We start from the raw sequence: 14,827 nt of genomic DNA on the forward strand, positions 1-14,827 counted from the left end.
TTGCCGCCAGCGGTCTCGCCTTCCATTCGTCATCAAAGTACGTAGCGTCACCATCTATTGTGGAAATATAACACAGCTGCATGGAATTCATAATCTTCAGGAAGTTGTTGAGTGGGAGAAAGATGGAGCGTTCGTCATCCACTTTGTACTTGGCACGTAGCTTGGACGTCCACCGTGAGTCCTTGCTGTTCAAGGGGCCGGTATAGCGGAACTCCTCATCCTCAAAGGGGTTGTGTAGGTGGATGACAATGTCCTCCACTGACGACGTGCCTGTCATCGAAAAGATCTCAAGGACACCGTAGTGCTGCTCGCTCTGAATGCCCATATTCTCACCCTCCATATCCCTCGTCAATACAGAGGCCACAAACTGTCCAGACTGGATCTTCTGCGCCAGGTCCAGCCAGTAGTGGCCCTCCATTACGTCAGCCCCAGCGGCCTTGGCGACCTGCGCGTCAATGGGAATGTTGAGCACGGGGTTGCCAGTCAGGTCGTAGTACGCCTCCTGCAGGGTGCAGCCCTCAAGATTATCGTAGCTGGTGTAGAATTTCGCGTATGCCTTTTCCAGGAGCAGGGGCCACCAGTGTCGGGTGGGCGAACGAATGTAAAGCTCTCCGTCATTCTCGAGGGGGATGTAGTCATCAATCTCCACCTTTTCCCACTCCTTGCCGCGAAAAAACTTGAACGTGTAACGCCCATCCCGTCGAACGTGATTGGAGACAAAGCAGTTCTGGATGACGCTGGGGAAACGCACCAGGGTGGACAGGGTGGTAAGCATAAAGCATTCATAGTGATTGCCCTGCCCAAACTGCTCACGGGATAATGCCCGTGGAAGAAGAGGCTCGTGGATGCCGTCGGGGTACAGTTCGGCAATCCGAATCCATTTGTTAGAGATGTGCTTGTTTTTGTCCATAAAAGCGGTGTCCCTAAACACCTTGTCGCTGTCGGGGAGTTCAGCCATAACCGCAGCCGTCATTTGCTGCAAAAGGTGCCTATCTAGCAGAACTAAAAAACAAACCAAAAAAGACTATGATGGAACAGTTTAAATATTTTTGTTCCCTACTCCCTTTCTTTAAACCTCCACGGTAGAGGGTAATAATTAGTGTTCGCGGAATACAATGGAAAATAAATAAAACAAAAAGCGTAAAAAATGAAGGTTGATGATAGGAAATAAAACAAATAAATACAGCTGGAGCTGCGTCAACAGGAAAGGGGCGATCACGTGTGCAGGAGTCAATGCTGTTGACACGCATGGAAGACCTTTATGGACGTTGTTTAAAGGTTGCGGAACCTTATTCTTCGTTTGTTATGAGGGTCATAGAACTCATATTAAGAAAGCACTTAGACGAAGGTGATAGGCGGGCTAATAGGGGAGTTCCGAAGAAGAGGACGAATGCGTGGGACTTCCATTGAGGCTAATTTTCGGCAGATCCTCTAGGCGAACAATTCCCGTCTTTAAGCCCTCAGCAACCGCTTCCGGAATATTAGCAGGACTCAAGAGCTCCGGTGATGGTGTGGTTGCCCCCGCTGGTGTATTTGGCGTGTTAGCAGGTGACACGTTCCGGCGGCGCCTTCGCTGCAGTGCAATTATCTCAGGTGAACTTGGTGACGGGCGTGGGCAAACGGGGAAGCGGCGCGGCTGTACTTGAAGATGCACGGGCACCAAATACACCCGGTCGTTGTTGCGTAGCAACGAGAAGCCACCCTCCTCCCACTCCACAAAGTGCTGCTGCAACGGCGCCGAGTTGCCACCGTCGGAGTGCGGACACTGATGTATGGCGATTGCAAGCTTCACCTCGTTTGGCTCAAGGTGCCCCTCAACGTTAGCACTCAGTGAGGGCCCACTTCGGATACGCACACTGCGCTCCTCACGTACGGAAGTGTAGTACGTTGGTTCCTTCAGCCGCTCCACACACCCCTGATCCGGCAACGACGCCCTTGTTGTGTCCATCACTTCCACCAGGAGTGTGAGACCGCTGCTGGAGACAATTTTCGACCAGCCCCATATCCACTTGTTAGGTTCGATGCACTGCAGCTGATACGCCTCTGCCACAGTAGCCGCCTCAGATGTGCCAGAAAGAACCAACAAGGCGTACTCCTCTTTAGTGTATGAATCCATCTGACGGCCAATAGCCTCAACAAAACTTCCAAATGGAATCTCACCCACAATGTCTGCAAACCGATGCGGGAACTTGCGAACGCGAACGCGCTTCTCGTTATTCGCTGGAGTGTAAACCCTATGATACGTGATTAATTCGCGCCGCAACCCCAACGTCCTGTCACGCCACAAAACATAATTTCCACACGACGAGACAGCAGAAGCCTCCCGGACATCCCCAGTGATCATCCGCCTCCTTTGTAATTCCGCACGATGACGCTTCCTGGCTTGCTTTTCAAGGGGCATAAAAGGCACTGTGGCTTCACGAATATGCCTCTGCAACTCAAACCAACGAAAGCAAAGTAACGGTCGCCATATTGTCTTTTGAACTTCCCACCCCTCCATTACCCCGATGAGTGTGATGGTGACATTGTACATAGAATCCAATGCAAGCTGCAGTGAAGTCTTTGTTTCCGCTTCCGGAATAACATCGTCATCACCATTTGCGGTGTGTAAGGGTGAGTGCGCACTAAACCCTGGGAATGTGTCTGGTGTTTCAGAGAGCCGTGTTAGACACACGTAAACAACGGCCTTCTCACCAATTTCCCACCTGAGAGGTGGTGTCGTTGCAGCCCCATCCGACCCTACAGAAAAGGATGCCATCACACATGGCGGGTGGTCGCAAAACACGTGATCACCAACAGTAATCGTCGGCACACATCTTGCCCACAAAAGATATTTATTGTTCGACGCCTCTGCTGCTTCTTCTCCCACCTTTTTATTTTCCTCCTTCGCCTTCGGGGTGAGCTCAAGATGAATGGATCCAACCGTGATGGGTTTCTCGGCGCGAAAGCTGAAATGGGCAGAGTGCTCAACGAGAAGCCAAAATCCACAACGTCCGTCCATACCACATTCTTTCAGTGTCGTTGTGCAGCGGGGGTAGAGGAGGTTGTAAAGAAAAAAGGAAAAGAAAAAAAACATTAATTAAAGGCATTTGTTCGCAGTTCGTTTACCACAAACACAAACATACACAGACACGTGAAAACGGAGCACTCCTCCATTGCAGACTCTCAAAAAGAACATCAACTGAATATTAATCATACATGCACACAGATGGAGATGGAAACAAGTGATCTGCCCATCTTCCCCATTATATCAACATCACCCTCTTTCTCTCTCTCGTTCTCTGATGCATGGAATCGTTTGCATAGTTTTTCGTTTTTGCTTTTGTTTTTGCTATGGATCCATTCCTTCCTTATTGCTTATCTTTATTTTTCTGTTTCTTCCTTTTTTCCAATTTGCTCTTTGATTCAGTAGATACTGTTACTGTGGGCCTCCTCACTCACAGTACAGCTCATCGAAGTCGTTGCTTGTAGCAGAAGCACAGAAGGGGGGAGGGGGAGCACAAGTTTAGAAAACATCTGCCAATAAGTAAAGTTTTAATAAGGTTGGTGCAAAGCATGTATGTAACGCAATCAGGGTAACGGAAGAAACCAGTGTAATCTCACATGACCATTAGGCTCCCAAAAGTCTCCAATGAAGTAAGTAACTCCAACTCGAGAGTCTATTTACGAATTATGGCCAATATCCACATGTGTTGCCACACGCGTTGCTGTCCAACGACCCCCGGGTTGCACCTGCAGTGCGTGGGTGTGGTGCATTATCACCTCCTCACGGTGTGTCACGGAGACCATGCGAACATTGAGTCTGCGAAGGTTGCGTAAAACCTCCTGCTCTGTCTCATCCATCATGGACGTTGACTCATCCAGAAGAGCCACAGGGGTTTCCTGGCTGCGATCCATCGTCAGCACCCTATAGAACACGCGTGCCATGCTGATGCGTTGCTTTTGCCCACCACTGAGGGAGTCCCAATCGTACGTTTCATCGGCCGTCCTCGGATCCAGCCCGATGTAAGAGCTTTCGAGGCCGCCGAGGAGCTCAATCACGGAGCGTGCTCCGGAAAGCCGAAGAGCCTCTTTAAAAGCCACCAACTCCTTTGCACTCACCGTAGACTCAATTCTTGGAAAACGCACTTGCTCAAGCAAAGTACATTGTGGCACCATGTAACTGTACTGGGGGGCAAAGAGAAGCCTCACACTTTGCTCCATTGAGTACTTTCCTGCAGTGGGTGGCCAAAGCCCAGAAATCATACGAAGCAGGGACGTCTTGCCACAACCATTTTCTCCCAACAGAACCCAGTCCTGGTCACTCCGTATTTCAAGGTCGAGGTCGTTATAGAGTGGGCGTCCCACTGGTGTTGTGAGTTTTACATGGTTAAAAGAAAAAAGGGTAAACTCCTTCACTCCCACCGGGCGGACAATGTAATTGACACCTGTGTAATCCGTAGGAGACTGGGGACCAGAACCAGATTCTGATGAAGCATTTCTAGAACGCACAAAGCATCCCTGTGCAATGCTCGTCAGGGTCGTGTCAAACTCCGCCAATTTCGTCGTAAATGTTGACAAGTGTGAAATCTCACGGAAATTCACCACAAAACTCTTTACGTTTTCAATTAAATCCTGCATGTATTGCATCGTCACATAGACATCACTCATTTCTTTCATTTTCTTCTGCTGGACACCACGGAATATGACAACGCCAGAAATGGCCTGCAAAAAAGAAGAGAAGGAAATCTCCAACAGCTCGAAGTGCCCCTTTGCGAGAGCAAATTGGTCCAGTGCGCGCTTCAATTTTCCGAGTTGCTTATCAAGCTGTCGCCGGGTGTAGCGACCACCGTTGTGCAGTGCAATAGGCTCCACATTATTCAAACTGGTTGTCAGCATGCGACGGTAACTGTCCTCCCTGGAAAGTAGCAGAGCGTGGATACGGCCAAACGCGGGCGAGAGCTGCTGCAGCACCAAAACAGAAATCGCGACAACAACAGACGCCATCGCCGCTGCTTTTCCGCCAACCTGACGAGTTAGCGCCACCATAGAGGCTGCGCACTCAAAGAAAGGAAGGATAAAATAGTACGGCAGCTCAGCAAAGTGTTCAGCAAACTCTGCAGAGTACGTCGCAATAGCCGTGTCGGCCGCCTCAAGCCGCGTGTCCAATACATTCGCCTGGTAGTATATAAGGCGACTGTAGAAGCGCCGTTGAAATAGGTGGCTGAGGCGCTCACGGAAGCAGGCGACAAGCCACGGTCGCAGGTGTTCCACAGAACTGCTACAGACCGCGCACATCATCGACACCGCCGCACGCAGGAGCAGTGCATTAAAAAACCTTTTCACCTGGTCCTCTGCAGTGCCACCGACAATGGCCTGCAAAAGGTGCCCATTGGCGTTAAATTGTGCAACATGCAGAATGGACTTCAGCAAGAAGAGCGTTACAAACACAAGGGTACCAAAAAATTCCTTGCACCACACCGTAGGCAACGCAAGTCTCGCGACGTGAAAAAAATCCTTCAAAAATAAGCGTGTGACTTGCGTATCGTCTGGTGTGCGGATGTCAACGATGGCCGCATCATACTGGTGCAGCTTCGCACGCTGAACCAGGACACAGATCAGGAAGGCCAGCGTTCCGCTGACAACAATGCCTCGGTCACGCAAGGCCTTTACCACTTCAAAGCCTAACATTTTATTTAATCTCGTCTCCGCCCAGAGTATCGTACGCAGAGGGGTGGGAGGAGGGTTCGACGAGAACAAGCAACCACAAACGTTGTTAGAAAGACTAAAAGTGAAGGAAAAAAACAAAAAACAAAAAAAAGATTAAAGTCAATTTATGAGAAAACGTGTACATGCATGTAGCGCATTAAAAAGGAAAAAACAAGTGAAATTTTTTTCTAAAAAAAAAGAGGAAATGGACGCATGGTTTGGAGGCAGCTGACACCATGCACGCAATGGAAAGAAAGGAATAATACATGAAGCATCAACTAAGCGGTGACACAAAAACAAATGGGGCAAGCTCTACTCAGTCCACGCTCTTTCTGAGTGTTCTGCCGCGGTCTCAGAGTGTCACAGGAGAGTTTGCTTCAAACACACACACATACACATACACACAAAACGGTACATTCTTCCGCTCTTTCCTTTCTTCATTTCCTCCCCCCTGTATCCGTCACTCACTCTATTGCAGTTACCCCCTCTCCCTGCAGCGCGAAGAGTAGTGTATTGTAGAGAGATAAAGAGAGGACAGGGAGATCAAAATAACCAGGAAGAAGGGATACGGAAACAATAATCAGAGTAAAACTCAAAGACAACCACCAAAATTCAAATAACACGGCTAATCATCAGAACCATCACAATAAAAAAAAAAAAAAAACTAAGTGGAAAAGTCATTCAAGCTTTGTTTCATTCGTTCCCAAAAGAATTTCTGTCGCATGCTACACAACCATGACGTTCACCACTGTCTACGGCAAGTTGAAAAAACCCACATCCTTTAACTCATGGCGTGGAACGAATAACGCCTCCCAACCGCCGCCATGTGAATCAGCCAACGAAACAAATTCGCTGTCTCTAGCTTCAATAAGGGGGAGCCCACTTCCTCCAGAGAAGGTAAAACTATTGCCTTCACCCTGCTGTGTACTACTCCCACTACTATTCAGCTTCCCACTTGCAGTGTCTGAGAAAAGAAGTGACGGAGTGTGCTCCATGACTAGTGGCAGCTGCTGCAGCTCCTCCTTCTGCATTCGCTGCGGCAATGACTGTTGCTCTTGTCGCAGGCGTCCAACAGGGATGCTCTTTATCGCAGTCCCCTTATTCCGCACAGTGGAGCTTTTTGCGGCGGCTGGTCGCGCAGTGTTCGAGAAGGCTGTCCAGTTGGGTCCATAGCGCTTCTTTGAGACGGAGCGGGAGGCGGCGCGCTTTTTTGTATCCAATTCAACAGAAGGACACGGCAAGCGCCCGTCGTGCACGGCTTCTAAGCGTCGCAAATTCTCCTGATGCGCCACCGCCTCCTCCATTTCGTGGAGGTCCCTCAGGCTGATGGGGGACGAGTCCAGCATGGATCCGTGGATAAAAGGAACGGCGCGTCTTTCGTAATGGGCCGAGATGGATCTCACTAGCCCCGCGTAGTGCGCTAACAGCTGTGCGACCTCCGCCAACAGATGCAGCTCGCCGACGCCGCCCACCTCCGGTATCTTTCGCCCTCCCTCGTCTGCTGGTGCCTCGTCACTCACGCGCTGCGACGCCAAAGATTCCAGTACACTCGAATTCGTGAAACTTACCGCAATGTAGCGCCAGCACGGCGCCTTTCGCGAGTGCATCTCATGGCTCACACAAAGGCCCAATTTGAAATCTACAAGCTGGTGTCCAATGGCCTCGTACTGAAACTTGTATTCCATAATGAGATCAAACAAGCTACTGAACACCACTGGCTTGTCCATGAGAGTCAATTTTCGACTAAGGCCCAGCGCCCCGTACAGGCCGTCGCATCGAATGACAAGGACAATGTGATGGTACGTTCTCCTTTTTGCGCGAGACTTGAAGGAAAGCGGGATGCGGTCCACGCCCTTCATACCATGTGTGAGGTAGAGACCCACAAAGGTGGCCTCCAGACAACGGATTGGAAGCGCCTCTGAGAGTATCTCTTTGGAGGTAATCATTATACTGTCCAGTGAGCGGTGCTTCTCCAAGCAGAAAAAAGTCCGTGGAAGAAAATTGTAGGAGAGCGTATTGAGAACATTCTGCACGTAAGGTAGCTGCTGCAGTGACGGCAGCTGGCGCGGAATAGAAAATTCCTCGGGGCGAGGAACCTCGGGCAGATCCTTCGCGTTTGCGTACGGGTTGATGGCGGCGAGATGTTCCACGACTGCTCGTACCTTGTCCAGCGACATCACGACGGCGAGGGAAGAGAGAAGAAAGATGGGGACAGGGAGAGAGCCTGCCCGACGCACTGAGGCCCTTCTCTACAGAAGAAAAAGCGGGGGGAAAAAAAGAAAAAAGAAATGGAAAAAAAACGGGGAACAGAAATATATATATATATATATATATATTTATACATTTATAAAGAGGCAACAGAAAAGCAGTTAGCAACACATATACATATAATATGTATGTATTTCTTCGCCTTTTACTCTCTTCCTTCATTGTTGCTGCCTGTACAACAGACAGTTAGTGGAAAACCCAACATATGATACTCATTCTACCATGTGGGATAGACAGTGTATAGACAGATAAATATAAAATGAACCTTGCGTATGCGTGTGTTTTCCCTGCTCCTGCCTCATCCAGATTGTTACACGATTGAAACTTTTACCCAATAACAACAAAAAAAAATACGTTCACGTGTTAGATGTACCACTCAAGCTTGTCTGCGTCATGCTCCTTCTTGCGGAACCACTCGTACTCCCCAAACTGGGTGTCAAAGGTGCCTGACTGCAGAGATAGCAGTCGCAGCGTAAACCGAGGCCCCATCTCCTGGATGCGTACAGCTTCAAGACTATCAAATATGTAGCGGTGCGTGCGCATAAAAATATAATCACGCTGGTTGTGAAATGTCGCTACCGCGCGCCCGGCGTAGTCCCGTGTAGCGGGGAAGAGGCATTCCAACATGCGGTGAATGCGACGACCGAGGCGCGTGTCAAAGTTCTTGAAGATAAGCTCGGGGTAGTGCTCCGTGCGCGGGGCAGGATCTTTCAACTGCGCATGCGTCATGAAGTTTGACACGCGAAACGCCGCCGTGGGCCCCTCTGGGAGGTGCGAGACGATGAGATTGTGCGGTTCCTTCAGTCGATCCGTGATGACGACGAGGTCAGTGAACTCTCGATTGATGCAAAACTGCGTAATCTCCTTCAGGGTGTAGTCCTTGCGGGGGCGGTAGGTAGAGTTTGGAAACAGCCACAGCGCCTCCTTCACAAACTGCTTGGTGCGGAAGCACGGACGCTCGCCAGTCGTGATAAGAATGGCGGGTTTTCGTCCCTCCTGGTAGAAGGCGGCAAACTCGTCGTCCGCCTCATCACGCACGATCTCAGCATCGTTCTTGTTCTCAACTATTGTGACATCCGGGCGACGCAGGCGTTCCTTCGTCTTTGGAATCGCCTTCGCCGGGGCATTTTCATGCAACTGCCTTCGCTCCTTCTCCCGCGCCTCGCGCCGGACCCGCTTGGCGTCCTTTGTTTGTTCCCGCAGCTTCTCAAAAAGTTGGCTCTTCTTCACGGGTTGTCTGGTGTTGCGGTACAACTCGACAAGGGTGGGGTCCACCTCTGCGGCCCGGTGCTGCGGTGCGTGCTGCCTCTTCACCGGGCCGCGAAGGCTGCGCTTCGACCGCGCGCCCTTTCCCATTGCCTACGCTCTCCCCGCTTCTCTGCCTGCCTTCGCCTCCGCGATCTCGTTACTACTACTGTGCGCCGACCCAGCGCAAATAAACGCGTGGGGGAGCAAAAACAAAAAAAACAAAAAAAACGAAAAGAGAAGAGCAACACACAGAAACCCGACTTCAACGTGGAAAGGGAACGCAATACAGTAGCGGCTGATGCACACCTCAAACGACGCCACCGCCGAAGGAGGTAAAGGAAGAAAAGGTGATGACAGTGCTGCGCCGACAACGGGGGCAGAGAGAGCGTGCAAAGGACTACAAAAACAGCAGCACACAAACACGACGTGGTGTGCGTCACTCCCTCAAGTAATATTTACTCCCTCTGTACTCAGCATTACGCTTTAACGAATCTTTCAGAAGAGCCTCAAAGTTCGCTAGGCGTCGAAACCTCGCCATGTTTCCGTGCGCGCTCAGGACTGCTTTCTTCATGGGTTCCAGAGAAAGGGTCTTAAACACCGCCTCATCCAAAGCACGGCGAAGCTGTTCCCCGGTAAGTGTCGCAGAGGCCATCGTAGCCGCCGTCGCCGTCGTGGTCTGGTCGCCGGGCGAAGGCGCAGCAGCAGGCGCGGAGCCCTCACGCGAAAATAGTAGTTCTGACAACGCCCCGCGAACGCCGGAGTTCTCGGGAAATGCACCCACCACCCGTGGGCCATGCAGAAGAGCAAAGGGATTGTACCGCACCACAACGCGCGTCAGTTGTACCGCCGAAGTGAGTGGCGTGTTCCCCGCTATCTCATGCGCGGTTGCAAGCGGACTCAAAAAACGCAAACGTAGCGCATCCTCCAATGTCTCTCTCTCCGTTATGTGTAGTAGGAGGCCAGCCTCCTCGCATGCGTCGTAGCGGTGACCTGTCGTTCGCTCAAAGGCAGCCTTAAGCTCCAACTGATCGCCTGCACCAACGCCCTGGCAAGGAGCACGCGTAATGGCATACACCTCAGTTCGCTGCAAAACAGTCACATAAATACCAACGCGCAGGCGGACACGACGCCCCTTCTCCGCCGCCTCGCACATGGTTCTTGCCAAATGTCCCGGTGTTACACCAAACTGCAACAACGCTTCTGGTACGCTGCAGAAAAGACCGAGACCAAACTCGTCTCTTCGACGACGGTGTGCAGCCAACACGGCTTTCCAGGCATCCCCAGAGTCTGCAGCACCGCCCAAGCACGGCTGCTGCATAACCCGCAAACACTCTTCTCGCACACGTGTCGTTAGCGGGAGACGCACAGCTTCGTCAGGAGTAAAGAACTGTGTTTTAAGCTCCAACACCCACACACAGCTTCCAAGACGCCTCCCTGCGCCTCCATCTAACAATGCATGCATCTTATCCCCAACCACACAGCCGTCAGCCCTTGTCGTACCAAACGCCATAATCGGCCCCGCAAGAGGCTCTTCCTTTAAGGCATGGAGGCCTGGATACATCAGCTCCATTGAAATGATGTCTAGAGCCTTTTTCAGAGCATTCGCACCTACAAAATCAGGAACCTCGTCCGTTTCCTTCGCGGATCGCACAAGATCCACCATGCTCGATAGCTCTGGGAGCGATGGCCACGTCATCCAGTCATGACTATACAAGTACTGTTGAAGCCGCATATCGTTCCATAGCGTCACCCGTGCCCATTTCAAGTCCGCAAGCATCCGTTCATGAATCTTGCTGCAGGTCGTGTGGGCACGCACCACCTCCTCCCGCTCCGCCTCGTCAAAAACGTGCAGAAAGAAACGCCTCTGTTCGCCCGGTCGCGTCTCCACAACAATTTCAGTTCCACCTTCCAGAACAAGAGACTGGAGCTGCTTTGGCAACAACAGAGGCAACGGCTGCGGCGCCGACATCGCTCCCCTCCCCTTTTCCTCCTTCCACTACCTCGGGCAAGAGCGAGGTCAAAAAAGAAAAAAAAGAAATATCATGTATAGAACAAAACGCATTCTGTAAGCGGCACGCACATAGAAGAATAAATAAACATAAAAACAACCCCCCACCCCCCAAACAAACAATAATAAAAAAGAAAAAGACTAAAAACGTCTTCTGTACAAGGCCTCCCCCATGCAATCATCATTCTACTGAGAGGAAAAAGGAAATAAATGCATGGGAACAAAAATATTCTATCATCTAGATGCAAGACTAAAGCTAGATATATATGAAGGGAGAAAGCCATACAAGTACAACCTCCTGTTTTCCCCCAAAGACCACCACCGCCAGCACTTTCACCCGTTGCTTCTCCCACTACGCCTTCGCTGCTTACCACGTAAACATGCTCCCCTTCTTCGCCTCAGACGTCAATCCCTCAATGGGGTACAAAGTGTTGACGCACTGTCCATCTTTTTTTTTTTTTTATGTGTGTAGGTAAGTACGCATATCTTTATTTCTTACTTTCTTTCATGTTCATGCGTCCCTATCCATTCAACTTTCTATTGCTCGTGTGTGACAAGCTTCTCCGTTTCATCCTTGCTGGCGGGATTTAGTGCATTTTTGTTTTTATCATATACGGCCTCGATGAGCCTGGAGCGTGTCGTTGCGCCAACACGTGTGAACGGAGAAGCAGTCAGGAGGAGGGAGGAAGTGTGGCATGCTCGCTGGAGTCTCTTTAGCCTTGAAAAAACAACACACACACACCAAAAGGAAGCCTGCAGGGTAACGCGGTAGATCGCGTCTTCTACGCACCCACAGACACACATACATTCATGCATGCGCGCACACTCACACCGGGAGGTGTACGGCGGTGTAAAACATAAGAGGTTGGGCGGGTGGACAGTTCAAAAACCCAAAACCCACCCAGCAAAGAAACAAAGACAAAACAACAACAACAACGAAATCAATAATAATAACGCGTCTAACGATCTAAATCCCGCTTGGTGCTTCTAAGTATGTATGTATGTATATGTTTCTTACCGCCGGCAAACAGTGATACAGTCAGAGGGAAAAAAGCGGAGAAAGGGACGAGCAAAAAAAAAAAATGGCGGTGCTACAAAAATGGCACTACAAAAATGAAAATACCCGCTATTGACGCACACATGCGGGTTTGCTGCGCCACGCGTCAAAAAATTTGACGCAGTTTTCCCCCCCCCTTTTTTTTTGGGTTTCGTTTTTCACGGCTGCGTGCGCTCTACTTTCATTAACGACGGCGCGAAATGGAGTCGGGCAGAACAAGTGCCGGTTGCCTCGGCTGCCCGCGCCCCGCTCCTCGCGTACCCGGAAGACCACCCGCAGCCATCACCATCTCCTCAAACTTGGATGGGCTGGGGAAGCTCGCGCCAAAGAACACAGCCATCGGGTCATCGGACGAAAACCCTGATGCCGGTGGCTTCGAGGCCGCCGAAGCAGCGCGGCTACGACGACGTGAAGTGACAGGCTGCGGTAGCGGGGCCTCCGATGCCTCGACGTTATCCAGCAAGCCCTGTCGAGCGGAAGTGAAACTGCGGGGAACCTGCACAGTGGCCGTTGAAGGAGAAACAGACAAAGCAGGAAAATGAGGCGCCGGGGCCGTTCCCGGCGCATACGTCGAAGCTTTGCGATTGCGGCGTGTCGCCTTTGAGGCGGGGCCCCGACCCGGTGGTTTGCGTGAAACATCCACCGCTTGATCAAACACGGAATCATCCTCCGGCTCAGCAGACAGGCACGGGATGGAGCAAGTGGGAACACGCCGCCCCGTTGTGGGACGGCGGAGCAAGACCGGCTGGTCCTCTTCCAGCAGAAGTGAGTCCCCCAACTCTGGCGCAAGGCTTGCGCTGGTAGCATTTCGTTTTCGTGTTGAGGGCTCACGCGCCGCCACATGGCGGGCAGCAGAAGCCAGCTTCTGCTGCCTCAATGTGGTTGATGTGGCAGACGGTGCAGTAACGGAGATGGAAGCGGCCTGGTTGGGGGTTTTCGACACCGGCCCCTTCCGGCTCCGTGCTGCCACTCGTGTCCTAGCCACCGTTTCCTCATCTTTTTCATCTTCTCCTTTCCCCCCCTCAGCGTCGTCCGAGAGCAGTTCGTCAGAGTCAGCGCAGTCCCAGTCAATGACCACCACGCTGCGTTTCCCATGACGACGCCTTGCTTGTTGCTCTATCACGCGCGCGACGATGCGCTCTAGCTTGGCCCGCTTCAGTTTGCTCAAATTTCTTTCCTCCTCCTGATCGTCATCATCGTCTGTGTCGACCTGACCATTTAGCTGAATAGGCTCGGAATGAACGCCCCTTTTCGATGCAGATTGCTGCAGTCGCTTACGTGGGCCCGGTTTTCCCTCCTCTTCCACCTGTGTCACTAACGGCATGGAATGCTTGACAGACGGAGGTAGCCGCCGGTGTTGCTGTGCCATCTCACCCATAACTTCTATCCCGTCATCCGTTTGTTGAATAAGATCGAGCTCCCGCTTTGAGGAATGAAGGCGCGGTCGCGAGGCAGCACCACTTTCCCCACGTTCCGTACTTGCGCACACCGGCGAGAGACACCGCGCATTCGCCGTAGCAAGAAGATATTCTTTGGCCTGTTGCAACGCGTTGATCCTTGACAGTTGCTTGAGCTGCCTTCATTTCGGCCTCCGCGCGCTCCTTTTCCTGCTGCCGCAACTTTTCCTCCACCCGTTTCTCTTCTTCCCCCTCAATCTCCTTCTTCGCCTTGAGAACGTACTCCTCTACAAAACTATCATCATAAAACCCATGCTGCAACTCAGCCTGCCGTCGACGTGCGTTCCGACGCTGTCGGCTATTGGAGCGTGCTCGCTTTGGCATCGGGGATCTCGCGGACACTACCGGTGCATGCGCTGTGGTGTCATGACGCTTGCCCTCGTTACCGGCAGTCGTCCCATCTGTGCTGCTCATGGCTCTTGATGCCGGTTTTAGAATGGCCCGTCTGGAAGGACTTTCCGACAGAGTTCCACCTGGTGTGTTGGTGACCTCAAACACAGTGTAGTGTGGTCGCTCCTCCCGGACTGTTGCCTCCGTCTCGTCGACAAACGTGATACTCCGTCGGCGGTTGGGGTACTTTGGAAGCGGCGAAAGCAGCAGCGGAGACTCATCGCCAAAAATTCCCTTCGAGCTCATTTGTGAGTACGACCGCTGGTTGGTTGAGAGCGACGACATGGGCTGCCGCCAAGGCCTTGGTGAGACTGGGTAGCTTGATACCAGCGTCTCCTCGTTGTGCACTTCGGTCATTTCGTTTTGCCTATTTTTGTCGTTCTTTTTTTTTCCTCGTGCTGTGGTGTGACTTCCGTGGGTTACCACAGGCAGGGTGCGTCTCCCGTTGTGCCACTCCTCCGCGACGCTGCTTCCTGGTGTATGGATGAGTGTGTGTTGGCCTCCACCGCGGATGCTGTGATGGGGTGAGTCTTGTGCACGCCGGCGTTTCTCCCGCCAACCGTCGTTCCCCTCCCACGCACCCCCGTCTGTGTGTGTGTGTGTGTGGGTGATTGTCGCTGGGCACTTCTTCTTGCTTGCCGCTGCCTCCACGCGGGGGCTGCAACAATCTCTACCTTCACCTTACGGAGGAGGGGGGGCGTGACGGAGCAA

At 51.8% G+C, this 14,827-nt stretch overlaps 8 protein-coding genes across 8 annotated transcripts, besides 11 other annotated features; all 8 read right to left on the reverse strand.

Annotated features, from left to right (window-relative positions):
- Window position 1: 1 nt before the first annotated feature.
- TraAM80_02570 (calpain-like cysteine peptidase) lies at window positions 2–958 on the reverse strand (the record flags this gene model as incomplete). Its single annotated transcript, XM_029379569.1, has 1 exon — window positions 2–958. A coding segment is annotated over one exon (957 nt), but the record flags the coding sequence as incomplete, so codon positions are not given.
- A 402-nt stretch (window positions 959–1,360) lies between these two features.
- On the reverse strand, window positions 1,361–3,001 carry TraAM80_02571 (uncharacterized protein; the record flags this gene model as incomplete). Its single annotated transcript, XM_029379570.1, has 1 exon — window positions 1,361–3,001. One exon carries the CDS (start codon window positions 2,999–3,001, stop codon window positions 1,361–1,363), a length of 1,641 nt encoding a protein of 546 aa, XP_029240561.1.
- Window positions 3,002–3,663: 662 nt separating this feature from the next.
- TraAM80_02572 (ATP-binding cassette protein subfamily D, member 1) lies at window positions 3,664–5,670 on the reverse strand (the record flags this gene model as incomplete). Its single annotated transcript, XM_029379571.1, has 1 exon — window positions 3,664–5,670. The coding sequence occupies one exon, from the start codon at window positions 5,668–5,670 to the stop codon at window positions 3,664–3,666; it is 2,007 nt and encodes a 668-aa protein (XP_029240562.1).
- Window positions 5,671–5,759: 89 nt separating this feature from the next.
- Window positions 5,760–5,777: a sequence feature (A-rich).
- Window positions 5,778–5,800: a microsatellite.
- Window positions 5,801–5,812: a sequence feature (A-rich).
- Window positions 5,813–6,066: 254 nt separating this feature from the next.
- Window positions 6,067–6,094: a microsatellite.
- Window positions 6,095–6,333: 239 nt separating this feature from the next.
- Window positions 6,334–6,352: a microsatellite.
- Window positions 6,353–6,440: 88 nt separating this feature from the next.
- On the reverse strand, window positions 6,441–7,865 carry TraAM80_02573 (vasohibin-1; the record flags this gene model as incomplete). Its single annotated transcript, XM_029379572.1, has 1 exon — window positions 6,441–7,865. The coding sequence occupies one exon, from the start codon at window positions 7,863–7,865 to the stop codon at window positions 6,441–6,443; it is 1,425 nt and encodes a 474-aa protein (XP_029240563.1).
- Window positions 7,866–7,959: 94 nt separating this feature from the next.
- Window positions 7,960–7,988: a sequence feature (A-rich).
- A 12-nt stretch (window positions 7,989–8,000) lies between these two features.
- Window positions 8,001–8,037: a microsatellite.
- A 282-nt stretch (window positions 8,038–8,319) lies between these two features.
- TraAM80_02574 (putative ribosome biogenesis protein) lies at window positions 8,320–9,312 on the reverse strand (the record flags this gene model as incomplete). Its single annotated transcript, XM_029379573.1, has 1 exon — window positions 8,320–9,312. One exon carries the CDS (start codon window positions 9,310–9,312, stop codon window positions 8,320–8,322), a length of 993 nt encoding a protein of 330 aa, XP_029240564.1.
- A 97-nt stretch (window positions 9,313–9,409) lies between these two features.
- Window positions 9,410–9,438: a sequence feature (A-rich).
- A 202-nt stretch (window positions 9,439–9,640) lies between these two features.
- On the reverse strand, window positions 9,641–11,173 carry TraAM80_02575 (putative amino acid tansporter; the record flags this gene model as incomplete). The annotated part of the gene is made up of 1 exon (XM_029379574.1): window positions 9,641–11,173. One exon carries the CDS (start codon window positions 11,171–11,173, stop codon window positions 9,641–9,643), a length of 1,533 nt encoding a protein of 510 aa, XP_029240565.1.
- A 524-nt stretch (window positions 11,174–11,697) lies between these two features.
- Window positions 11,698–11,719: a microsatellite.
- Window positions 11,720–12,095: 376 nt separating this feature from the next.
- Window positions 12,096–12,167: a sequence feature (A-rich).
- A 286-nt stretch (window positions 12,168–12,453) lies between these two features.
- On the reverse strand, window positions 12,454–13,647 carry TraAM80_02576 (putative dynein heavy chain; the record flags this gene model as incomplete). The annotated part of the gene is made up of 1 exon (XM_029379575.1): window positions 12,454–13,647. One exon carries the CDS (start codon window positions 13,645–13,647, stop codon window positions 12,454–12,456), a length of 1,194 nt encoding a protein of 397 aa, XP_029240566.1.
- A 13-nt stretch (window positions 13,648–13,660) lies between these two features.
- TraAM80_02577 (putative dynein heavy chain) lies at window positions 13,661–14,473 on the reverse strand (the record flags this gene model as incomplete). Its single annotated transcript, XM_029379576.1, has 1 exon — window positions 13,661–14,473. One exon carries the CDS (start codon window positions 14,471–14,473, stop codon window positions 13,661–13,663), a length of 813 nt encoding a protein of 270 aa, XP_029240567.1.
- A 228-nt stretch (window positions 14,474–14,701) lies between these two features.
- Window positions 14,702–14,726: a microsatellite.
- Window positions 14,727–14,827: the final 101 nt, after the last annotated feature.

This window comes from Trypanosoma rangeli (assembly GCF_003719475.1).
Source record: "Trypanosoma rangeli strain AM80 chromosome Unknown Tra_15.4_contig_00060, whole genome shotgun sequence".
In the NCBI taxonomy this organism is placed as follows: Eukaryota; Euglenozoa; class Kinetoplastea; order Trypanosomatida; family Trypanosomatidae; genus Trypanosoma; species Trypanosoma rangeli.